A 27,028-nucleotide genomic window follows, 5' to 3' on the forward strand; every position below is an offset into this window, starting at 1 on the left:
ATAGGCAAGTAAGCGTGAGGCACACTACAGGTTTTTGTGCAAGACTTTAGAACCTTTAATATTCTAGGAACGTCAGATGAAACCTTTCCCCAACTTACTTGACCAAGAAATCTTTCTTTTCCTGAAAACATCTGTCTGTGAACTGAACAAGACCACTATCACTGTTCTAAGGACAGTTTTAGAAACTGTTTTAGAAACAGGATCTTGAATGTTTACTCTACAGAGATCTAGTACCAATAATTAAAAAAAAGATACAGTTCAACTAAGATACACTTTGGGCTTCCCTGGTGGCTCAGAGGGTAAAGCATCTGCCTGTGATGCAAAAGACCCAGGTTCCATCCCTGGGTTGGGAAGATCCCCTGGAGAAGGAAATGGCAACCCACTCCAGGATTCTTGCCTGGAGAATCCCATGGACAGAGGAGCCTGGTGGCTGTAGTCCATGGTGTTGCAAAGAGTTGGACACGACTGAGCAACTTCACTTCACTACTACTAAGATACACTTTTAATGTTTAAAAAAAATCAATAAATCATGAGTTTATCAATGTGGTTCATACTTAATATTTCATTAAATAAAAAGACGTAATCATAGAATAAATTCAATTTTAATTTGCCATATTTTCAATACAAATATATAAAGGTTTACTGAATAAGGAGTAAGAGAAAAGGGATAGGATTTGTTGATTTCTTAGAGATAAAAGTCTTTTATGGTATCGTATAAAATATATTTTCTTCAAGGTTTTCTCTGTGATTTTAGAGTTTGTTGGCTTTTATTCCTGCTTTGTATATCTGAATTAACACTAATTTTTTCCCCCCCTTTGGAGAGATACAAAAAAAAATACAGACAAATAAGAAGTATCCATCTTCCCACCACCTAGACAAGAACACACAATTGCTAAGTTTGATCATATTTCTTTCACCCTCTTTTTCTTATAAACAGTATAGTAACAACTATCAACAGTTCTGCCATTCATTCAACAAGGACTTTCTGACATGGACTGTTGCATTATGTTAATACGCCCTGCACACTGAATGGTGGGTGAAAGAGCCACATAACCTACTCCTGTGTATGGACCTTTCAGACTGGTGGGAGAACACAATCAAATCATCCCAGAAACAGTTACAAACTGAAAGGCTACTAAAGTTCCCACCAGCCTTTTTTGGCTGGGACTCCACATGAGGATTAAATCCTACTGCCAATGAGATGAGTGACTATTTTCTCAGTTCTCTTAAGACTGATGGTATACGGCTAGTATCATCCTAGAGAGAAGTTAGTTACATGTAATGGGTATCTTAAGGCATTAGGAACTGACTTTCAGAACCAGCAGAGAAGACACTGTGAGAAAGACTTGACCTAATTTTTGGGGTGGTGATGGATGAGGGGCTAGTCAGGAGACCAACCTAAGGAGGTGAAGGCTGCTTGAAGCCTGAAGGAGTCATCTAGGCTGGGGCTGGGGGAGCAAGGGCAGTAGTGTGAAGTGCCTTTCTTTGGAACAGCATATTAAAAAAGGAACAGGTGACTGAAAAAGTACAAGACCAGTTATGGCTGATGTAGAGAATGGGGGCAGGGAGGAATAATGAAAGATTAAGTTGGAAAGACAGACATGTAGTCAGGACCCAGAAAGGATGACTTAAATTGCATTACAGAAGGTCACTGTGGCTCCAATGGGCTACAGAAACAAGAGTGGACGAGGGGACAGTGGTGGGAAGGAGAGATTTAAGTTAGAGGCAACCGCTTAGACTACAGTGGCAATGGCAGGATGGAGAAAAGCAGACAGATTCAAGTAGTATTTAAAGTATAAAGGCAGGGATGTGTCCAGATGACTGGGTTTTGGGTAGACAATGAGCTGAATATTGGGGGAAAGTGAGAGAATGAGCTGTGAAGCCTCTCCTAGCTTTGAGGTCACAATGAGACGTCTGAGGGAGATGGCAAGGAGGCAAGAGCAGCAGTGAGTCTAGAAGCGGGAGGAGGGTCTGCCCTGTAGCTGCCTTATTAGATGAAAGTGAGAAGGGTGGCAGAGACCTCAAGCAGCCACTGGGTTCAGCACAGTGAAGAAGCAAGACGTGGGTGTATAGTACGTGTGTCGTGTGTAATACAAGGTGACATAAGCAAAAGACAGACTAAGAAAAAAGGGTGAAGAAAGTGAGAGTGGTTTCGTTTTCCCTTCAGAAACTGCTAAAGGTCATTGCAAAAGTAGGCCTCTACACAACATGCTGTTGCTGCTCTGTAAATGCTCTGCTGTTGTTTAGTCACGCAGTCGCGTCTGAGTCTTGGCGACCCCATGGGCTGCAGCTCGCCAGGCTCCTCTGTCCACGGGATTCTCCAGCAAGAATGCTGCAGTGGGGTGCCATCTCCTCCTCCAGGAGATCTTCCTAACCCAGAGATCCAGCCCCTGTCTCATGTACTGGCAGGTGGATTCTTTACTACTGAGGCACCTGGGAAGCTACAAATGCTCTCTAATTTTTTTCAAAATGGTTCTAATTTATCTGATAATGTAAGTTCCAAGATTAGATACCCAGATGCAATCAGATCATATAGCAATTTTCTTGTAAATATATTCAGATACAAAAAATAAAGAAAGGATATAGATCCTTTCTTTCTCTAATAGTTTCTGGTATTTTTACTTCACTCTCTGTATAAATTAACCTGATTTCACGATTTTTATATTACTTTGGAGAATTAAAAATATTGTCAAAATTATATAGTGTTAAATTTACCAAAAATCTACCAATATGTTAGCTACTGTTTTAAGTTATACTAAAATGCTGAAATCAAGTTTACAGCTCAGTGGGTGGTTTAACTATATGGCAAAGAAAGTCTAACTTTGCTAGACTTTTTAGAAGTGTTAATATAAGTCAAATACCAAACAAGTCCCTACTGAAAAAAGCCAAGAAAATCAGTTACTGCTTTTAGACAAGATAGGTAATTATACTCCTACCTTATATTTTTTGTGCTTGAATAAATATGGTGCTAGATTCATTCTCTAGTTTAAACCAGTTATCGGAATGCATTTATAACTCTTATTCAATTTGTTACATACCAGTTAGCAATGTCCTTGTGAGCTACTAAATTCTGAAGAAATGCTTGTAATCCTAATTGCCTATCTTCTAAAAAGTCCACATTGTAATTATCTCTAAACCAGCGTTTTGGTGGAAGGGCTAATCGAAAGCCTGGAAACATCTCTTTTAACTGAAAAAGAAGAAAAAAGAAAACACAATGTTCAACTAAATCACTTGAATCCTACAAAATCTAACCTGTTGACTCTATGAAGCTATTCACAAAACAAGCTTACAATAAACGATTTAATTTCAGATATGCCTTTTATGCCTTGACTGCTTTACTTTGATTTCTACCAGCTGTGTATGCACAGGAGTTACAGTTGCTCCTTGTCCCTGCTAACACTTGGTATTGTCCATCTTTTTAATGTTAGCCGTCCTACTAGGCGTGTAGTAGTAGTTTACTGTGGCTTTAATTTGCATACCTCTGTTGACAAATGGTGTCAAGTATCTTCTCATGTGCTTGGATCTATTCAAATCTGCTGAACCCTCTGCTTTTCAAAAAACTGGGTACTTGTCTTTGGATTAAGTTGTCAGAGTTCTTTATATAGTCTAGATACAAGGGTATGATGAACATATTCTCCCAAACTATGTTTTGACTTTTCATGTTATTCTTAACAGTGTACATTTAAAAATCTTTACTGTTTCCTAACTCATCCTTTTTTTTTTCCCTTTTCTGGTTTATGCTATTTTAGATACTATCTAAGAAATTTTTGCTCACTCCAGGGCTGTAAAAATTTTCTTCCATGTTTTTTCCAGATGTTCATAGTTTTAACTTTTACATTTTGGCTTATAATCCATTCTGAATATCTGGCTTACATTTTACTTTCTTAGGGAAGGCTTTTCCACCTTCTAAGCTGGGTGAGATTTCCCTTTATACACTCTGATTAACTGACTATATTAATATAACTGGATAACAAGGTACCTCAAAATTCAGTGGCATAAAATAACCATTTATTAGGCCATGGACTCTGTGGGCTGGCAATTCCTACAGGGCAGGGTGAGGATGGATTGTTTCACAATGAAGTAGAACTTCAGCTGGACACCTGAGGTTGAGAAGCATCTGAAGTTCACTCCCATGTATTTATATGGGAATAGGCTGTTTGCTGGCTGAGACGTTAGCTGGGGCTGTCAATCACAAGCCTGACGTGGATTCTCCATGTATCATGGACTTTCTTATCTGGGTTTCAGAGAGGAAGCATCCCAAGAGGGAAAGCCAGGATGGAGCTGGATACTTCTTATGATCTAGCCTCATTCACACAGCGTCAGTTCCACTGTCCTCAATTAGTTAGATCAGTCATAAGCTCACCCATGTTCGAGGTGGAGAGGAAATAAGATTCTACCCCTTGATGGTAAGTGGCAAGATTCCGGCAAAGCATATGGGACTGAGAATGCTGCTGCAGGCATTTTTGGAAAACACAATCTGCCACACATTATCAAATCCTTCACTTATTTTTTAAATGATATTTATCATGAGGCAAATTAAGTAATGTTTATTTAATTTTGAACTCTTCTACCAGACCACTCATTCTAAATGTTGGCTGCATATTGGAATCACCCAAGTAACTTCTGAGTAGGAATTCACAGAGATTCTGAGAGTGCTCCACTGTAGAAGAGCTCCCTTTTGTCTGAAGATGATTAATCAGGATTTATATTAATGACTGTGTCCTACCTCTGACATATTTGGATTTTAACTGGTTGGGATATGGCCTGGGCATCGTAATTTTAAAAAGCTTTCCAGGGAAGTGCAAAGTGCAGCTAAGATTGAGAACCATTTTACACACAGTTGCACCCTCAATGCCTAACATAATGCCTGCTACATTACAAATAGTCAACAATCTATGTTCAATACATGGATGAATGAAAAGCAACCACGTACATTCACATTTCTCTACTTAAATACAATATAAAATATTACAACGTAAGAAAAGACTAGCAAAGGAGAGAAATTCGCAGGGCAAAAAGCTAAATAAAAATATAAGACATTCTGCCAACATTTCTATACTGAAAATTCTGATTTGATTTCAAGATGTAAATATTTTTGGCCTTGGAGTCTGATTGTTTACTGTTTGAAAGTAATAAAAGCTGTAAGGATGAAATAAAAATAGTCTTTTTTTAAATATTAATTTTAACCTTTAAAATTTAAACGTAACATATGTCCACATGCATGGTTAGATTTCTTTTTTCCCCTTAAAAAATAATCCTCAGAAAAGAGTGAGTTGTTCCATAATTAGGCCTTCACAAAGTGTTCATAAGTGCTTATCCAATAACTTTATTTTGAACAAAGTACAATTTGAGAACCATACATTAGCTTAAAATAACTAATAAATGGTAGCTTTTATATTTCATTAAACATTAATAGATTTCCTGTGAAATGACATCAAAATAGGCATTTGCTATTTCTATAAAAAAGCCTTTAAAAAAATGACACACATGCTGTGGGATTAAGATGGAGAACTGAGCACATTCATCTAATTTTATCTTTCTGAGTTCTGCGAAAATTATGGTAAAGAGAAAAAAACTTAAAACAACGTATTAGAAACTAAAAAGCATCGAGGAGAGCAGCAATTGACTCAGGAGAGCCAAGAAACCTGAGGTGTAGAAAATTTATTCCGAGTTTATAGTTACAGAGACCTCAAGCTGCTGACAAACTGGCAGCACAAGGTAGGAGACTGGAAAACACCTTTGGAGAGTCTGATCAGCTCAACAAGAGTGACTCTAAGATCCTGAAATCAGAAGTTCTCCTGCAAAAGCCCACCTTTCCCTTTATTCCCTTCAGTGAATCCTGAAGTCAATACAAGACTCTCCCATGAAGTAGGAGATTCCAACCAGCTACTGCTGCTGCTAAGTCACTTCAGTCGTGTCCGACTCTGTGTGACCCCATAGACGGCAGCTCACCAGGCTCCCCCGTCCCTGGGATTCTCCAGGCAAGAACACTGGAGTGGGTTGCCGTTGCCTTCTCCGTCCAACCAGCTATTAGCACCCAACTTTTAATCATGAGCAGACAACCAAGGATTATCACATACTAGTACTTAACGTGGAAGACAAAGGCAAATATCACAAGAAGAAAAAGAGACAACACGAGGAAAAAGTATGAATAAAAATACAATCACTAATACAGTCAATGGATTAAGATACTACATTAAGAAATAAGAATAAGATGACCAAAAGAAAGGACATTCAGAGAAAAGACGGTCTTAGAAGGAGAAAAGGAAAATTGCCTTCAAAACAGCAACAACACCAAAAGTAAACAGGGGGAGGAAAAGATCCAGAACCATATGGAACCAGCCCAAAGGTCTGTTTTACAAAACAGGTGACAGACAGAACATAGAAGGGAGGAATCCATTAATACAGCAATTCAAAAACACTTCTCTGAACTGAAAGACATGGACTGCCTACAGAGTGTCTAAGTTAATACAAGGAACTACAAAAAGTCATCATGTGTCCCCTTCCTCTTGAACCTCCCTCCCACCTCCCTCCCCACCCCACGCTACAGGTTGTTAGAGAGCCCTGGTTTGAGTTCCCTGAGTCATACAGCAAATTCCCACTGGCTACTCATGTTGATGTTTGGCAGAAACCAACACAATTCTGTAAAGCAATTTTCCTTCAATTAAAAAATAAATTTAGAAGTTGGCAAAAAAAGTCACTGTTAATTTCAGATTAATTACACAGAGAAGATTCAAAAAACTTCTAAAGAAGAAACAAACAGGTGACATGCAAGTGATCAGGAGCAAGAACAGCTTTGGACTTCTCAAAGGCAACATGCCACACTAAGAACAAGACAAAATAGCTTAATGTCTTCAAAATTCTGAAATAACACTTTCCAACCTAGAATTCTATACCCAGCCCACATTTCAACCAAGTGTGAAAACGCAGTGAGCATTTTAGACATGTAGGGTCTGAAGGACACCACTTCCCATGTGGTCTTCCTCAAGAAGCCACTGAAGGGTTAGTTCTGCCAAGAGGAGACCGTGATCCAAGGAAGAAGACGGGACACAAAGGAAACAAAACCCAACAGTGGAAAACGTGAAAAAACCCCAGAAAGACAGTGAAAGGCAGCTTTATAACTGCCCGATGTCACTCAGTTTGGGACAGTTCAGGACAGCGTGACCCAGGAGGCAGACATGTTGAAGATTACCATGAATTTCTTTTTAATGGAAGGACTGAATGCTTGGTTGAGCTTAGCCCAGATTTTCATATGAGCTCTGCTTGTCTTGACAGTGGGTTGATAATGGTTCTGCTTCCTCTCTATGCTCTGCTGGATGGAACCAATTGAGAATAATCATTTTACCTCAGAGAATTACTCAGCTTTAAACTACTTCTGCAAACTGGAAGTAGAAAATAGTGAGTTTTCTAGTAGAAAATAAAGAAAACCCCACTCTCCTGGCCACATTTCTGCAAACTATTCATCACCAGTTTGCTCTACAACTCTGCCAGATGCCTTAACTCTGAGAAACTGTGTGTTCCAGACCCTGCTCATGACTTTGCCCTCTGACTTTCTCAGAAGAGGCTCTTAAAAACTCTTAGAGAAGCTGAAGTCAGATTATAACCCAGGAAATTAAAAAAAGAGGAAGAAAAAATTTCTCTTTCTAAATAGTGTTATTTTAACTAAAATGATTTTCACATTGTCAACTGGCTATTTTTTTCCTCACTACTATAGAAAAATAGAAAATGTAAACTCTTCAAAGTTAGAATCAGATCTGTATAGTTTCTATATGATACCAAATTCCTAGCACAGTGATGAACACAAAAATTTCATGATTGGTTTTACAAAATGAAAGATGCTAAGATTTTAGTTTAACAATTATAAAAATAATAACTACCATTTAAACTGTGTGGCTGCTGCTGTCTGACACACATTTTTGACTCTTGCCAGTAAAATCAGGTGATGGATGGAGCTCTTTCTGGTACCTAGAAGACTGACATATACACTTATTAATTTTAAGTGCCCAACTTAGAGTATCAGGAGATACTTACAATACTTAAATTAAACTTCTGTTAACATCTTTTTTCAAAAGCTTAAGAGCAATCTAAATCCCAGCTTGCTTAAGGCAAGAAATATTTTGGCAATAAAGACGACTCTAGAGAGATGAAAGGAAGCAAACAGTAAATAATAGTTGAGTCCTGAGGAGAACAAAAGTCATAAAGGACGAAATAGCTCTGAACTGAAACTGTTAGAAACGAGTCTGTATAAACAAAAATTATAACAATTTCATAAGAAAGCTAAGAATTCCACTTAAATACGTGGTAACTTAAAGAATCACTTTGGTCTTCTTGTGTGTTTTAACCATTTAAAAAGATGAACAGAAGTAAAGAATTACAGGTTTTTAAATCAACCATGTAAAATAAGAACTCAGGAACAGAAAATAAAATTTATATATGATATAAATATCTTAGAAATAATATTAAGTATTTTGACATGTTGCAATAAGTCATCTTAACAATACCTGAAATAAGGATAAAATAGTTTAGCATTTTATATTTTACCTTGTCATTGAAACTGAGGTTTAAGAATGGTGGAAGCTTTTTGGCATCCCGGCGGTTGCCAAGTCACATAAATGGAATTTCCCATCACCAAACATTTTAAGAACATACCAATTTGAGAAGTTCTGAGAGTCCAAGCAGGCGAGAGGGAAGATGGCAGGTGGGAAAGTAGGACCAATAAAGTTTCCTCTACTCAACATCTATCAAAATTAGGGAGTAATCTGTGGTCCAAGGTCATCTTACTTGGCCTCTCTGAAGCATCATAAACTGCTTGCTTCTTTTGGAAAAATGCTTTTTCTCTTGGTTTCTTAAATACCAGTTACCCCTACCTGTCCTACCTGATTTTCCTCCAGCTCTGTGAACACTTCTGCTGCTGTTTCTCTACTGAATTCTTAGTGAACTTAAATCAATTCCCTAGTGTTAGAAATTTAGGTTGGTTCTAATTTTTAACTATTTAAAATAAAACAAAAATGAAAAAAGAGAATACATAAAACATCATGAGAAGTATCCTTAGGGCTACATCCTGCCCATATCAATAATTTATCATATAGGATAAATCCCAGAAATGTAACTATCATGTCAAATTATGCATAGCTTTAGGATGTCCTCTTATAGACTTATATTTCTAACAATAGATATACCACTCATAGGCTGTCAACCTGACAGGTGAAAATTAAAATAGTTTTTCTTTCTTTTTTTAACTGTAATTTATTTATTGGTGGTGCTGGATCTTCATGGCTGTGCAGACTTTCCTCTAGTTGCAGAGAGCGGGGGCTGCTCTCCATTGGCAGTGTGCAAACCTCTTGCTGGGGCGGCCTCTCCTGTTGCGGAGCACAGGCTCCAGGGCACACTGTCTTCAGCAGCTGCAGCATGTGGCTTCAGCAGCGATGGTTCCTGGGCTGTGGAGCACAGGCTCAGCAGTGGTGGTACACGGGTCAGCCGCTCTACGGCATATGGGATCCTCCCAGACCAGGGTCTGAACCCATGTCTGCTGCAATGGCAGGCGGATTCTTTACCACTGAGCCACCAGGGAAGCCCAACAGGTGAAAAACAGTGTCTTAATTTTCTTTTCTTGAAGAACTCGTGATAGTAAATGGTTTCCAAATTTATTGGTCATTTATATTTCTTCTGTGGATTACACTGTTCATACCACTTGCTGAATTTTCTATTTTGGGGTGTTTCTTGTTACTTATTTTTAAGGGTGCTTAATATACTGTGGTTTATTATTATCTTCTTTGTTTCACATGTGCAGTGGGCACATGTGAATTCTAAATGGCCCCATGACCTTTGCCCCTGGTGGAGCCTCTGTGTTTCCTTGTTACACAGCAAAAAAGATTCTGTACATGTAATTAGGGTTACTATTGAGTTGACCTTAAGACAGGAAAACTATTTACATGAGCCTAATCTTATCACTCGAGCACTATAAAGGTAAAGCTTCTTCCTGGCTGGTGACAAAAGAGAAAGCCAGAGATACTCTAGCACAAGAAAAACTTGACCAGCCCTTGCTGACTTTAAAGATGGAAGGGTCATGTGCAAGAGCCGAAGAATAGTATCTATGGGTATCAAGTATCTAATAGTATCAAGAACAACCTTTGGCTGACAACCAGCAAGGAAGCAGGGACCTTGTCTCACAATCACAAGAAACCAAACTCTGCTAACAATGATACTGAAAGCTGGTTCTTTCCCAGAGCCTCCAGGTAAGAGGCCGGTGAAGTCAACATTTTGATTTTGACCTTGTCTGACCCTAAGCAGCAAACCCAGCTGAGCACTCCAAGTTTCTAAATAATGAAGAAGTGTGTTTTAAGCCACAAAATTTGTGATAATTTATAATACAGCAAAGAAAACTAACCATAATATGCTAAATTTTCTTCTTCATTCCTCTATAGTCGTAAGATTTTGGGGGGCTTATACACATACATCTTTTCAAAGTTATAAGATTATGTAAATAATCAATTATTTTCTGTTGCCAATTTTAAGGTTTTCACATTTTTAATATTAAAAATAACTTTTGTTTCCAACAAAAGGAAGTTATATGTAGAGATGGGAGTTCAGACTCTTAAAATTAAAGTTCTGTTCCATCGCTCAGTCATGTCCGACTCTTTGCGACCCCGTGGACTGTAGCCTACCAGGCTTCTCCGTCCATGGGATTCTCCAGATTCGACTTGACTCAAATCGTTAACAAAGGAGAAAAAACAAGTAACAACAGTAGAACTCCAGGAACAGATAATTCCAAACTGAAAAGTCAGTTTCATATTTATTAAAGTACTTACTTTATCATTAAGCCTAGAGAAGTCAGTGTATCTTCTAAAAACCACCCAGCTTTCTTCTGGGGTCTTCTTTACTAATATTTTATATACCTATGGAGAGAGTGAGAGACAGAGAGTTTTAAAATATATTTCTGTAAATATTTTAAAATTTAAGCCAAATAATTTAAAAACTTTTATTTGACAAGCCAGAAGATAACAATTATTATGTTAAAAAATTCAGAAATTATTTAGGCCATCAAATGTTCAATCAAATGTAGGAACCAAAAGCAAAGATTTTTTTCTCAGGACTGACAAATTTGAGGCAAAATGCTTTTCTGAAGTACACTGATAATAAATAAACTCATCAGCCTCTAAAATATATTTTATGCTGCTGCTGCTAAGTTACTTCAGTCGTGTCCAACTCTGTGCGACCTGATAGACAGCAGCCCACCAGGCTGCCCCGTCCCTGGGATTCTCCAGGCAAGAGTACTGGAATGGGTTGCCATTGCCTCTCTGATATTTTATGCTAATATATTCTAAAATTAATATGAAAAATAGCCACTATTGTCTTACACAGTCAATTTAATTTTTAAGCTCAATAACTGCCAAGCAAAGTTTTCTAATAAATTAGATGTTTTAATCTTCAAGGATGAAGTAGAGGGTAGAAAATACCTGTATTAGATGAAAGTTTACATTTCTGTAATTATGTACAATTTTCTAGGCTACTGAATAGCAAAATTTGGTTGAAGCAAGTCAGTATTTTAAAAGGTACTTAAGAAAAAGCTAGATTCTATATTTCCTAAGGATAATTTTAGAATTTATTGTGAGGAAATACTATTTACAACAGAATCTCCGAGAAACACCTCCTGGTAGTTTTTGGTACAGTGTTTTGAGCTAAGCTAAATACATGACACACAAAATGTACTCAATAACTATCTACTGAATGAGTGAAACTCTCTTAAAATGAATAATATTTTTCCTTCAAGTTAAGGTGTGAATAACTTTCAATTGTAGTTCTAGAGCTGCACTCTAGCTGCAAATGACTATAGAATACTTGAAATGTGACTTTGACACATGCTGTGAGTGTAATATAAACCAGATTTCAAAGAGTATGAAAAAAGATGTAAAAACACTTCATTAAGAAGATTATATACTGGTTACACGTTGAAATGATCATACTTTAAATATATTAAGCAAAATACATTACTAAATATAATTTCATCAGTTTCTTTTTAATTTTTTTAACACTAAAAACTAGGAAATTTTAAATTACAAGTATGACTCATAATCCTAGTAGATGATCAAGAGACAATTTATCAGTTAGAGACTGTTGGTCATCCTTACCATTTGATTCTTCTCCCTTACAGACTTCTTTTTCAGCTTTGAAGGGAGAGAATCAGCAAGGGTTAGGTTGGATTCTTTAGTTTTCAAGTAAAAAGTAAATGATTTATCTTTGCAACATATAAAGGTGAGGATGAAGATTATTTGGACACCCTGTAAAGTCTCCAGAAAGTCCTGAAGTAAAATAGTCATGCAGGGGATAAAAAGTAAATATTCTTTTTGGAAGTTACTAATTCAAACAGGGATAAACTGACTTTAATACTTTTGACTGTGAATAACTGATGCATGATAAAAGTCAACTTCATATGATAATTACTTCAATTGTACACAAAACATATTAACTTTATTTTTTCTGTTTTAAAAAAATGAGCCCTTTTCTAACTGCTACCCTTCACAGTGGTCTCTAAACACTCCTTTTTTTCTCTAGGAAAAACACAGGATAGACATTTGCTTTATTTTTTCTAGGAAGCTCTCCTATCTGCTTGTTTCAGGAATACTTTCAATGAAAACTATGTGCAGTGCTGATGACTGCCTCCTCCAAATTCTAACAGCAGTTACCATCTCTACTCTTTATTTGAAACTTAGTGGATACCACCCTTTGTACGCTTGTTTCATGTGGTCTCTGCTTTAAGTAAACAAATGCAGACACATACACTGATCATAAAATACATACGGAAAAGCACAAAAACTTCAGTATACCACTTAATGGATATTTGCAGAGTAAACACACCATGTGCCGAGTAACAAGAGGAAGATACAAAACATTACCAAAGAAGTCCACCCCATGACTCTTTCCGGAACCTGCTTACCACCCCTCCCAGTTACTTTTTGTTTTTAATCACTTTTCAAAGACACTCTCTCTCTATATAAGACCTTGCCAGTTTTTCCTAAACTTTCTCCGGTTAAGAGATCAATTCAAAGAAATATACCAAGGTGAAATTATTTGACAAACCTAAGACTATCAAGCTTGTAACTCTAGCTTAGACCTCTCCACTAAACTGAACACTGAATATATATATATGTGTGTATATATATATAGAAAGAAATAAAATACATATACATGTGTACACCCTCATATGTTCAGTTCAGTTCAGTTCAGTCGCTCAGTCGTGTCCAACTCTCCGCGACCCCATGAATTACAGCACGCCAGGCCTCCCTGTCCATCACTAATTGACATCTCCACTTGATGTCTAACAAACGTCTCAAACCTAGCACGTGCAAAAACAAATTCTGGTCTTTCTCTCAAAACCTGCCATTTCATTAAATGATAACTTTACTTTTCATATTGTTTCCGTGAGAAGCGTTGGGATCATCTTTGCTTGCTCCATCTCCCCCATCCAAAGGCTCTCTCTTCAAGATATCTCCAGAATTGATAATTTCTTAGGCCCCCTTCCCCCGCTGGTGCACACCACTACGCCTCCCATGGATTACTGCAAGAACCTAACCACCTCCTGCCTGCCTTTTTTCTCCCACAAAATCTATCTCAATGCAGCAGCCAGAATGAGCCTTTAAAAAGCGTAAGTCAGATCATCTGATTTTCCCTTTTAAAAATCTTTATGAGATTCCCAGCTCAAAATGGGGAAACTCTAAAGGCCTCATGAAAAATTCTGTGCTCTACCTGATCTGAGGGTCACATTCCCTTGCTGTTACCTCCGTTCCTACATCTCTCCCCACTGACTATCCTGCTGTCAGCCATGAGGGCCTCGGCGTTACACCACCTGTCTGGGAGGCCCCCCACCCCCTCAGCGTCCTGGGTATCGTCATGGCTCATTCTCTTGCGTTCAGTGGCTCGTCGCTTCCGACTCTGTGACCCCACGGGCTGCAGCACGCCAGGTCCCCCTGCCCATCCCTGTCATTCCCTCAGCGCATCTTTTCTGTGAGGCCGTGACTGGCAGTGCCACTTAAATTGCAGCTCTGGTTTCAGGAAACTATTTCTTTCCCCTTTTTTATTCTTCTCTATAGCACTTATCACCATGTGACAAACTAACATTAAAAATAAAGTTGCTTATCTTTCACACGTTCAGCTGAGCTCCTGTACCACTATTACCTGGAAGAGGGCTTGGCACATAACAGGTACTCCAGAAACCCTAAATTAATAAATGAGTGAATATGACTGATTTTATATATGTCATTTACTTCTTCCTCTGTATTGTCTTGAAAGACTTTATATACAAACTTTTCACACACATTACCTCAGTGAATGCTCATTCTTTCATACAGAAGGTAGGTCACTGTACAGAAATGAGCCACCAATTTATTATAATTTCCAAAAATCACTCACAAAAAAGTCAGATCCATGCAGATTTGCCATCCATATCATGTCTTACAATATTTTAACTCTAAAAATTGCCTCTTCATAATTTCAATATTCTTTTTCCTAGAAGATCCTTCCATACTAGTATTAACTATACAACATGCAATGTTGAAGTAAATATGAAATCATTACTTCCAGAAAGTTCAAGAGAAAGAACAAACATAGTTTCAAAGAACAAGCTTATGAGTGGATTTAACAAGGTCATTGGATATATAAATATGTAATATATAATGAGGGCAAAATAGATTAGCAATGAACAAACAGAAAACATTAAAAGATGTCAAGAATATGAAACAACATCCATACCCAGTAATAAATCTCAGCAAAAGAGGCAAGACTTCCGCCTTGAAAACTACAAAATATTATTTAAAAAAGTTGAAGACTTAAGGACATAGTTTAGTTTCGTAGATTCAAAGACTTAGTACTATACATATGTCATTTCTCCCTAGACAGATTTAATACAATCTCAATGCAAAGGGCCAAGACAACCCTGAAGAGGAACAGTAAAGCTAGAGTACTTAGCTACTAGATGTCAATATTACCATCTGCAATCAGGTTTTAGTGATTAAGACAGGGTGGAACCAGTAAAGAAGGGAGAAAAAGAACAGAATCAGACCCTACATTTATGGTCACCTGATTGTGACATAGGCAACAAAGCAAATGTAAAGGATATAGAGTTGTCTTTTCAACAAATACCTGATTTTGGGGAGAAAAAAATGTGTCTTGACTCTTACTTCATACCACGGATGAAAATCAATTCCAGACAGTTTACAGCTCTAACTATGAAAGGTCCAACAATAAAGCTTTTAGAGGAAAACAGGACAACATGCTTGTAACCTGGGAGGAGGCAGATTTTATAAAGGACTACCTGTAAAAAAAATTTAATGTGCGGGACTATGTTGAAACTAAGAACTCTTGATTATCGAATGAACCATTAAGGAAGGCAAATCACAGAGTGAGAGGTGGCAGTCACAACACACGTTCTGAAAAAGGACTTACGTCCAAAGTGCACAGCAAACTATAAATCGAAGTGGAAAAGACCTCCCAAAAGAAGAATGAACACAAGTCTTGAACAGACACTTCAGAAAAGAGAATACTTGAACAACCAAAGAAAATGTCTTAAAGGCAAATTAAAACCACAACGTATCATTCTACTCACTACAAAAGCTAAAATGAAAAAAAAAACAAACAAACTACATGTTGGGAAGGTGTGGAATAACTAGAATTCTGAAGGTGGGAGGAGAAGGGGATGACAGAGGATGAGATGGTTGGATGACATCACTGACTCAATGGACCTGAGTTTGAGTAAACTTCAGGAGTTGGTGATGAAGGGAAGCCTGGCGTGCTGCAATCCATGGGGTCGCAAGGCTGGACATGACTGAGTGACTGAACTGAACTGAAAGCAAAAGTACACCAACAGCATGACAACTTAAGGGGTATAAACCAATTGACTTTTATGTTTAAGAAATTACAGGTATAGGCTAACGTCATTCAACACAAGTTCAGAACACAGGTTAATAAATCTTTCATCTAATGATGCATAGCAGGAGTCAATACTCACAGTAAATTTAGCTCTTTCTTCCATCACCTCATAACCTAGGATAATGGGTGTAGAAGGTCTATCTTCCAAATGCACTGTTTCAGGACTTTGTTCTTCACTTTCTCTTGGTCTAGCAGAATACTCAATGGAAGAATCTGCACCTGTAAATTTAGTCCTAATGAGGGGACTGCTACAGACAGATGAAGTGCTTTCCATTTGGTCAGATACACTGGTCTGTTTAAAATTACCCATATTTGAGTCTTCTAACTGGCCTTTGGAAGAGTTTGAGCTTGTTGAGATACTCCCAAAAGAAGAACTTCTTTGGTTTCTGTTGGTTGCAAAACTGGAAGCAGAGTTCCCTAGGGGCATAGGAACTGGAACGTAAGGAGTTGCCATCTTCTTTTGGCTTTTGTAACAAACTTGCACACTTCTGAGTCCGAACAATTAGAGAACAAGTAATAAGCAATGCATTATTTTCTTCTTAGGAATTCACGCTCTAAAAATGAGAGGAACACATGAAAGATTAGTCTTTAATCAGGAGCATTGTCCAAAAGAAAACAAAATGTTCATATCCATTTCTTTTAATTTTGTGACACTGTATGATTTTCTTTGGAAAGAAAATACACCGCAAACTTCTTTCTTTAATCCCAAAATATCACCTCTAAGAACTCCTGTTTGCAAGATGAGGAGAGCAGAAGTATTCTACACCCTTTTTTTCGATCCTAATATTACATGTTATCCTTTCCCCCCCCCTTTCTTTGTGATGGATTGCTAAAAGGATCATTGTAACCTGACGGCATAGACATAAAAGAGTTGAAAAGAGGAAAAGTGATAAAGACGGTCCTGAAACTTTATTCTCTTTATTATGATCCTAACACTACTACATATCGTACAGGCAGTGGAAGGTAAAGGGAAGGAAAGAAAGGGAGAAAAATTATTTATATTTCCTTCTAATTTAACTAGGGAAACTAAAAAATTACCCAGAGTAATGATAGTGAACCAGAAGCTTAGACAGCTTGTAAGGTAAATAATAAACAGCTCTTAAAGTAACAGTTTATTAAAACCAGGATCAAATGGATTTGGACAAAAAACAAACCTTGGTCAAATTAATCAAATAAACCACAATGAACGTTAAACTTATATCGAACAAGATTAAATTATTAAAAGTTTAAACGTTCTTCGTAGTTTCCAAACCATCCTTAATTCCGCTACACCATAAACTGCAGGTACTGAACAAATGTTTAAAACCATACTCCATAAAGTCTGCTGTCAAAAGGAGGAGTTTACCTTGTGTCATAATTTCATAATGATACCGGAAAAAAGGTTTCCCACTAGGCTGTTAATAAACTACGAAATGGCAGTAAAGTACAGATGGGGAAATGGCACACAACGGGTCTGCCTATCCAACTACGTCTACGCAACTCTCCCGGTGAGCAAGGTAAGAGGGAAGCCGCTCAGAGGCCGAGATACGCGGAGACAGCATTTCTAATCCAGCACGTGGCTCTGGGCACCCTTCCCCATCATCAGGGACTCGGGAAGCCCGAGCTGCTGATTCACCGCTCCTCGGTTCCGCCCGACGGCTTCCCCCCAAAGAAGTAAATAAAAGCCTGAACTCTCAGCCTCCCGACGGCCGGCGGGGTCGCCCCGCCCGTGGCCACTCCACCACCTGAGGCCTCAGGGCCGGGGCGCATCGGGCCCGGGCAGCCTCCGAGCTCGCGAGGCCCTCAGCGCTGCTCGGCGCTAGGACAGCACGCGGGCTCGCGCCGCGGCCCCGACCTGCTCTGAGAACCTCCCGGTCTCTGGAGGACCGCGGGCAGGTGAGGCGGCCGGAGCCGAGCAGCACGGCGGGCGAGAGGTCGCGGCGTGCGGGCAGCGCGGAGGCGGGACTCCCCAGGACGGTCTGCTCGGGTCTGCGCCGGCCAGGGCGCCTCGGCTCGGGGGACGGCGAGCCCCTGCTCCCGTGCTCCCCGGGGCCCCAAGACGCCCGCGCCCCCGCCCCGGCGCGCGGCAAAGTCGGCGGCCGCCCGGGCTCTGTCGCACTCCCTGCTCCGGGGGAGACCCCCGCCTGCCAAGGGGGTGAGTGTCAGCCACCGCGCGCCCACCTACCTACCTCAGCGCGCCCCCTACCTTCCTCAGCGCGCTCCCGCCTCAGCGCGCCCCTTACCTCAGCGCGCCCTCTACCTGCCTCAGCGCGCCCCCACCCACCTCAGCGCGCTCCTGCCTCAGCGCGCCCTCTACTTGCCTCAGCGCGCCTCCGACCTTCCTAAGCGCGCCCCCACCTGCCTCAGCGCTCCCCCTACCTTCCTCAGCGCGCTCCCCACCTCAGCGCGCTCCCCTCCTCAGCGCGCCCCCCACCTGCCTCAGCGCGCCCCCTACCTTCCTCAGCGCGCCCCCCACCTACCTCAGCGCGCCCCCACCTTCCTCAGCGCGCTCCCACCTTCCTCAGCGCGCTCCCCTCCTCAGCGCAACCCCTACCTCAGCGCGCTCCCCACCTACCTCAGCGCGCCCCCCACCTACCTCAGCGCGCCCCCCACCTGCCTCAGCGCGCTCCCCTCCTCAGCGCAACCCCTACCTCAGCGCGCTCCCCTCCTCAGCGCAACCCCTACCTCAGCGCGCCCCCCACCTGCCTCAGCGCGCTCCCCTCCTCAGCGCGCCCCCTACTTCAGCGCGCCCCCTACCTTCTCAGCGCGCTCCCTACCTTCCTCAGCGCGCCCCCTACCTTCTCAGCGCGCTCCCTACCTTCCTCAGCGCGCCCCCCACCTACCTCAGCGCGCTCCCCTCCTCAGCGCGCTCCCACCTCAGCCCGCTCGGGCGCGCTGCCCCGGGAGGGTTAACTCCGACCCTGCCTCACAGCAGCTTTCCGTCTCCACCCACAGTGCCAGGGGAACTCACGTGACCCCTTTCCCGAAAACAGCGGCTCCCCGCCCGCCTTCCCGCGGGCCGCAGGCCCAGGGTCGTCGCCAGGCGCGGGGAGGGGCTGGGCCGCCGCTCCCGGAAGTGACGTCACTCCGAGGGCGCCCGCCTCAGGGCGTGAGTTGTAGTCTCAGGGGTCCTCGGCGCCTGGGTCGAACCTAGTTTTGTGGTAAGAATTTTACCTTCTTTCCCATAGCTTTATTTTTATCAGTTAACTTTTGAGAAATGGAGGCTACGGTCCCTAGTTTGATCGACAGGTGGTGAGAAGACTACAATTCCCGGGAGCTGCTGCGGCCACTGTGGGCCGGGGCTCGCTTTGCGTCGTGGGACTCGTAGTCATCCCCTGCGGGGCCGGTTCTGCAGGGTTACAGGCTGGTTTCCAGAAGGAGCCGCGTTTCAGGGGATGACAGCTGATTCCAAAAGGACGCAGAGTGCTTCACTACAGCCTGTTCCTCCTGCTGTTCCTCACTATACCTCCAATGAGCAGTAATTTCAGAGAACTCCTGAAATTATTCAGTGTGGCGGTGATTTTTTAATTTAATTTTTATTTTTTATTATCTCGAGAGAAATTTTGATTCAAATAATATAGTATTAGGCTTGTTAGGGGCTTCCTTGGTGTCTTAGATAGTAAAGAATATGCCTGCAGTGGGGAGACCCTGGTTCCATCCCTGGGTCCCGTGGAGGAGGGCATGACGACCCACTCCAGGATTCTTGCCTGGAGAATCCCATGGACAGAGGAGCTTGGTGGGCTACAGTCCATGGGGTCGCAAAGAGTCGGCAGGACTGAAACAGCTTAGCACACAGGCTTGTTAGATGTGCATGTCTAAAGACCTGAAGATTACTAGAAAAATGGTTCTTTGATAGGCAAATACTAAAATTCAGACCCGTCTGCGGGCCTGTTTATCATTAGAATTGAGCAATTTGATACAAAAATCATTCCATGAGTTCTAACGCGTTGGAATAAGCCCAAGACTGGGAAAAACTGATACTTGTAATTTCAAAGTGAACATAGGAAGATAATCTGGCTTGTGGCATATTGATGGTTTTCGGTTGATAATATTGCTCTTTCAGTGTGAATGAGACATAAAAAGAATTCTAGGGGCTTCCCTGGCAGTGGAGTAGTTAAGACTGTGCTTCCAGTGCAGAAGACTAAGTTTCCGAGAAACTAAGATCCCACATGCTGCCTCCTACAGTGGAAAAAATAAATAAAAATAAAAAAGAATTCTGTAGAGATGGTGGACTAAAACATGAGGCAGTTTTCAGGATCGACTTGGTAGCCTTGGCTGAGAGGTGGCAGATAGATCCTTGAGTTCTGTAAGTTAATAAAGGTGTAGAAAAAAAAAGGAGCTTTGGACTATTTCCCTCACTTGTCAGGACTGCAGCAAACCATAAGTTTGAAAATGGAAAATCTTATAATCTAATATCCAGAAAGCAAAGGAATATTAAACTTTCAAGAAGCAAAGTATACATATACCTCAGTTAGGGATAGGAAAAAGATCTAGAAAAGATCATTGGAGTTGTCCAAGAAGAACTTCCTTCACAAATTATTTAAAGGAGCATACAGGACATGCATACTATATGTATCCTTTGTCTTCCAGAATATCTGGCATAGATGAATGTATAGATTTTACTTTTAGAAAGTGAACCAAACATTTCTTAAAAATATTTTAATGAGATTCCAATTAACAGTTAAATTATACTAGTTTCAAGTATGCAGCATAATGACTTAATTTTTGTACTCATTGTGAAGCGATCACCGTAGTAAGTCTAGAGAATTACAGAAAAATATCTACTTTTGCTTCATTGACTATGTTAAACCCTTTGACTGTGTGGATCACAGCAAACTGTGGAAAATTCTTAAAAGAGATGGGAGTACCAGATCACCTTGCTTGTTTTCTGAGAAACCTGTATGTGGGTCAAGAAGCAACAGTTCGGACTGGACATGGAATAACTGACTGTTTCCAGTTTGGGAAAGGAGTATGTCAGGGTTATATATTGTCACCCTACTGATTTAACTTCTATGCAAAGTACATCATGTGAAATTCTGGGCTGGATGAATCACAAGCTGGGATCAATGTTGCCAGGAGAAATATTAACAACCTCAGATATGCAGATAATACTACTCTAATGGCAGAAAGTGAAGAGGAGCTAAAGAGCTTCTTGATGAAAGTGAAAGAGGAGACTGAAAAAGTTAGCTTAAAACTCTACATGAAAAAAACCTAGATCATGGCATTCAGTCCCATCAATTCATGGCAAATAGAAGGGGAAAAAGTGGAAGCAGTGACAGATTTTTTTCTTAGGCTCCAGAATCACTGTGGACAGTGACTGCAGCCATGAAATTAAAAGATGCTTGGTCCTTGAAAGGAAAGCTATGGCAAACCTAGACAGCATATTAAAAAACAGAGACATCACTTTGCTGATAAAGGTTCATATCGTCAAAGCTATGATTTTTCCAGTAGTCATGTACAGGTGTAAGAGTTGGACCATAAAGAAGGCTGAGCACTGAAGAATTGATGTTTTTGAATTGTGCTGGGGAAGACTCTTGAGAGTCCCTTGGACTACAAGGAGATCAAACCAGTCAACTCTAAAGGAAATCAACCCTGAATATTCATTGGAAGGACTGTTGCTGAAACTGAAGCTTTAATTCTCTGGCCACCTGATGTGAAGAGCTGACCCACTGGAAAAGGCTCTGATGCTGGGAAAGACTAAAGGCAAATGGAGAAGGGGTGACAGAGGAGTCCATGGTTAAATAGTATCACCGATTCAATGGGTTTGAGTGAACTCTGGGAGATAGTGGGGACAGAGGAGCCTGATGTACTGCAGTCCACGGGTTTGCAAAGAGTTGGACATGACTTAGTGACTGAAAAGCAACAATAACAATATTCTTGGCTTCTTTGTTGTAAATTAATTGGCCACATTCTTATGGATTTATTTCTGAGCTCCAGGACATCCTTAACAATCAAGAAAGTATCTGCGATTGTCAAAAAAAAGTTATATTAACACTAGCATCTAATGGCTAGTCTCTGTGTATGGAATATTTTATTTGAGCTATGATGCCTTTATACAGTGCACACAATCAAATCAACTTGCCTCCATTTTAATTTTTAAAGTAACAGAAGACCATTTTTTCTGGCCTTTCATCATTTTAATTTTGTATAAAACATATACACAAGCAGGACATACGGAGCCCACTCAAGGTATGATTTTATACAATGATATGTAGATATTGGAGATGGCAATGGCACCCCACTCCAGTACTCTTGCCTGGAAAATCCCATCGATGGAGGAGCCTGGTAGGCTGCAGTCCATGGGGTCGCTAAGAGTTGGACACGGCTGAGCGACTTCCCTTTCACACATTGGAGAAGGAAATGGCAACCCACTCCAGTGTTCTTGCCTGGAGAATCCCAGGGATGGGGGAGCCTGGTGAGCTGCCGTCTATGGGGTTGCACAGAGTCGGGCATGACTGAAGCAACTTAGCAGCAGCAGCAGCATGTAGATATTGGTACATAGGGGTAGAGGGTTTAAGGGGGAGGGAGAATGAAGATAAGAAGAAACAGAGCAGAATAAAGTGTGTGCAATAGGCAGACATCTCTTGAGGTAGCTTCTTAGATCCCAACATTTCCCCCCTCTGTGAAGTTTGTCCGTCTTCTACAAGGATGGGTCCTTGTGGCCAAGTTCATAATATGTTACTCTTATAACAAAAGTTTTTTTTGTCATAGTTGATTGTGTCTGAACAGGATTTTTGACTCAGTTATATCCAAATGATTCTCTCTGCTACTGTCTTGTGGGAAGGTGAGCATACAGACTGGAAGTCACAGGAGCTAAAGTCAGATAAAGGAAATTTTGTGTGAAAGTCCATAAAGTCCCATGGTGGAGGTCCCTGGAGTTGGTCTGGTTCTTCCCCATTATCCACTTTTTTTTGGAGTTCATGAGTACCTTAATGTTCTTCCAATAGATTTGCTTTTTACTTAAATCTAGCCAGAGTTGGTTATTTTGCTTATAACTGAGAGTACAACTAATATGGCACATTGAAATGAGACAAACTGAACACGCAAAGTGAAAGTTGATAAAATACAAACAATCCCTTATCAATGATTTGAAATAACTGAAATAACATAAAATGACCCTTCTCCAATTATCGTTGTTGTTCAGTCTCCCAGTTGTGTCTGACTCCTTGCGACTTCTTGGACTGCAGCACATCAGGCCTCCCTGTCCCTCACCATCTCCTGGAGTTTGCCCAAGTTCATGTTCATTGTATCGGTGATGCCGTCCAGCCATCTCATCCTCTGACACCCTCTTCTTCTGCCCTCAGTCTTTCCCAGAATCAGGGACTTTTCCAGTGAGTCATCTGTTCACATCAGATGACCAAAATCCTGGAGCTTCAGCTTTAGCATCAGTCCTTCCAGTGAATATTCAGGGTTGATCTCCCTTAAGATTGACTGGCTTGATCTCCTTGCTGTTCAAGGGACTTTTAGGAGTTTTCCCAAGCATCACAGTTCGAAGGCATCAATTCTTTGGTTTTCTGCCTTCTTTACAGTCCAGCTCTCAACCATACATGACCACTGGGGCTACCATATCCTTGACTATATGGACCTTTGTTGGCAGAGTAATGTCTCTCCTTTTCTACACACTGTCTAGTTTTGTCATCACTTTCCTGTCAAGAAGCAATTGTCTTATGGTTTCATGGCTGCAGTCATTACTTTGGTATAATTTCATGGATTCCTTGTTTTCCATAGGCAGTGTTTCTATAATCTTAATAGTCAGGATCTGAACTCCACCTGCCCTCTGTTTTCTCCCTGTCATGAAATTTTAAAAGTTCAGAAAAAGAACTATAGGTAGTCTGTTCTTAGAGTGACAGGAGGTGACCAAAGTAACAATGGAGCAACATGATAGCCAACTTTATTACAGTGAATTTGTGACCTGTGGAATGTCCTAAATCCAGGATAGGAATTACATGGCATTTATAATGGCACAGAGAAGAGCCTTTCATACTACTAGCATGGATTTGTGATTTTCTACTCCTATTACATAAGAAAGACTTTGAAAGCATGTGTGGAAATCGTACAGGCAAGAGACCAAATTGCTTCACAAAATCACAGTCTTCGAACTGAAAGGGACCGTAAAGATCTTGAAGGTAAGTCTCCATTTTAGAGCCAAGACTCTAAAATGACTGTAAAATGACTCTTTCATTTCCTCAAAAACTGAAAGGAAAACAGAAGCTAAAAGATCTGCTTGTAATCAGTTCCATTGCCCATGAACTCTTGTTTCTCAAACTGGTAAGCTTCTTACCTGGGATAGTAAGACACCCTTTTCTGAGCACTTTTGCACTTGTGTCCTAAATGTCTGTCATCCTTCCAATAGTGTCTTGCCCCTGGTACATTCTCAGTTAACATTTGATGCCTGGGAAGTCTTCATGGACTTTGTGCATGAGGAGGACCTACGTTGGGCTTAAAGGGTTGCTAGGAATTGAATAAGTAAAGGATGCAGTCTGGGCAAAAAATGAAAATGCAAGTGAAGTCACTCAGTTGTGTCTGACTCTGTGACCCCATAGACTGTAACCTGCCAGGCTTCTCCATCCATGGGATTCTCTGGGCAAGAATACTGGAGTGGGTTGCCGTTTGCTTCTCCAGGGGATCGTCCTGATCCAGGGATCGAACCTGGATCTCCTGCATTATGGGCAGACTCTTCGTGGTCTGAGCCGCCAGGCAGAGCACACCGGGCAGAGTGAAAACTTGAGAAAGGGCGTAACTGTGCGGAGTGTTGTAAACACTGAGGAGGCCAGCCTGACTGAGTTGAGGGCCTGTGAGTGTAGCTGGAAATAGACAGATGAGCTCCTACTCATCCCTCAAGTCCATCTCAGATATAGATGCATTAGTAATACCTTCCTGCTTTCTGCAGATGGAATTAAGTAAGCACTTATACAAGCCTCTGTGAGCGCCTTGTATTTGGTACATGAGTGGAGGCAGTCGTTGCGTTATTTGTGAGGACTTCCCTGGTGACTCAGACAGTAAAGAATCCTCCTGCTATGCAGGAGACCCGGGTTTGATTCCTGGGTTGAGAAGATCCCCCGGAGAAGGGAACGGCAACCCACTCCAATATTCTTGCCTGGAGAATCCCATGGACAGAAGACCCGGACTTCAGTCCATGGGGCTGCAAAGAGTTGGACACGACTGAGCAACTAACACTTTCATTAAATGTACAGCACAAGGGCCAGGATTGTGTACTGGACATCCATGTACTGACCTTATATGATACCCGAATAAGGCAGGTACTTTGAGTATAGTCTCCATAATAAGTCTTTTTAAAATACCTGGCTCATCTTACTGGTGCGCATTTCCTATAATATTCTTCTAGACATACACATTTTCCACTCCTGGTTTAGAGAATAAAATCTAAATTTTTGAGTAGGTCCATGAGCCCCTTCATGTAATGACTTTTATCTTTTATGGTCTATTTCCTCTAGATGAATTAATTAGTTAATTAATTCACCAGCTATTTATTGAGTACCTATGATATGCAATGAATCTCAAAGTCCAGCTATATCAATAATTATTTTCCATTCTAAGCTTTTCATTTTTCTGTTTGCTAACTTTCCTTACAGCTTTTGCCTGGAATTCTGCTTCTCTCGTCCCATCTCTGAGACTCAGTGCTCAGAGCACCTCAGTGCACTCTGAGGTGCTGTGCTTTCCAAAGACTGGTCTGACCCCCCTCTCCACCATGTTCTCACAGCCCCCTCTTCAAGCTTCTGTTATGGCCTTGCCCCGTTGAACGTGGTTATTGCTATATGACTGCCTTTCTGACTAGAACATGTGCTCTTTGAGGCAGAGACCATATCTTTTTCTTCTTCACGGCTCACAGAACCTCCAGCATATGCTGTGGCTAAATCGAATACATGAATGAAAGTGGGTGTCTACAGTTTTCTTACTGGATCAGCTTGGTAGTTTAATAGAAACAAACAAACACACATGCACACATTCTCAGTGGAATTTGGTTTCAAAGAAACATTAAAGGGAAATTTAGTCTGTGAAACAAAGTGAAACAACTCTGCTTAAAGAGAAAGGATCCCTTCATTTGCACAGAGTAGTTTGTCAATCGAACAAAGCTAGTGGAGGTGATGGAATTCCAGTTGAGCTATTTCAAGTCTTGAAAGATGATGCTGTGAAAGTGCTGCACTCAATATGCCAGCAGATTTGGAAAACTCAGCAGTGGCCACAGGACTGGAAGAGGTCAGTCTTCATTCCAATCCCAAAGAAAGGCAATGCCAAAGAATGCTCAAACTACCACACTATTGCACTCATCTCACACGCTAGTAAAGTCATGCTCAAAATTCTCCAAGCCAGGCTTCAGCAGTATGTAAACCGTGAACTCCCAGATGTTCAAGCAGGTTTTAGAAAAGGCAGAGGCACCAGAGATCAAATTGCCAACATCCGCTGGATCATGGAGAAAGCAAGAGAGTTTCAGAAAAACATCTATTTCTGCTTTATTGACTATGCCAAAGCCTTTGACTGTGTCGATCACAATAAACTGTGGAACATTCTGAAAGAGATGGAAATCCCAGACCACCTGACCTGCCTCTTGAGAAACCTGTATGCAGGTCAGGAAGCAACTGTTAGAACTGGACATGGAACAACAGACTGGTTCCAAATAGGAAAAGGTGTACGTCAAGGTTGTATATTGTCACCTTGCTTATTTAACTTATATGCAGAGTACATCATGAGGAACGCTGGGCTGGAAGAAGCACAAGCTGGAATCAAGATTGCCAGGAGAAATATCAATAACCTCAGATATGCAGATGACACTACCCTTATGGCAGAAAGTGAAGAGGAACTCAAAAGCCTCTTGATGAAAGTGAAAGAGGAGAGTGAAAAGGTTGGCTTGAAGCTCAACATTCAGAAAACAAAGATCATGGCATCTGGTCCCATCACTTCATGGGAAATAGATGGAAAAACAGTGGAAACAGTGTCAGACTTTGTTTTTTTGGGCTCCAAAATCACTGCAGATGCTGATTGCAGCCATGAAATTAAAAGACGCTTGCTCCTTGGAAGGAAAGTTATGACCAACCTTGATAGTATATTAAAAGGCAGAGACATTACTTTGCCAACCAAGGTCCGTCTAGTCAAGGCAATGGTTTTTCCC

The 27,028-nt window shown here is 41.0% G+C and overlaps 1 protein-coding gene and 1 long non-coding RNA gene across 5 annotated transcripts in view; one reads left to right on the forward strand and one right to left on the reverse strand.

The window, feature by feature from the left end:
- SNX16 (sorting nexin 16) overlaps nt 1–18,965 on the reverse strand; it is a 34,151-nt gene extending 15,186 nt beyond the window's left edge. The window contains exons 1-5 of one of the 4 annotated variants that reach the window (XM_088844644.1): nt 18,744–18,873; nt 16,228–16,475; nt 16,001–16,140; nt 10,809–10,895; nt 3,039–3,187 (exon numbers count right to left, since the gene is read on the reverse strand). In XM_088844644.1, coding sequence (XP_088700770.1) covers nt 3,039–3,187; nt 10,809–10,895; nt 16,001–16,140; nt 16,228–16,375 — 524 coding nt within the window. In that variant the 5' untranslated portion in view covers nt 16,376–16,475; nt 18,744–18,873. Of the gene's footprint in view, nt 1–3,038; nt 3,188–10,808; nt 10,896–16,000; nt 16,476–18,300; nt 18,328–18,743 lie in introns of those variants that run through there. The other 3 variants (XM_055431584.2, XM_055431585.2, XM_055431586.2) reach the window with 3 other exon arrangements.
- Nucleotides 18,966–19,001: 36 nt separating this feature from the next.
- LOC129559834 (uncharacterized) lies at nt 19,002–26,226 on the forward strand. The gene is made up of 3 exons (XR_008686665.2): nt 19,002–19,061; nt 23,835–24,026; nt 25,494–26,226. It is a non-coding gene; the product is annotated as an uncharacterized LOC129559834 (long non-coding RNA).
- Nucleotides 26,227–27,028: the final 802 nt, after the last annotated feature.

This window comes from Moschus berezovskii, chromosome 16 (assembly GCF_049115385.1).
Source record: "Moschus berezovskii isolate FMDL1 chromosome 16, NW_MosBer_1.0, whole genome shotgun sequence".
NCBI lineage: Eukaryota > Metazoa > Chordata > Mammalia > Artiodactyla > Moschidae > Moschus > Moschus berezovskii.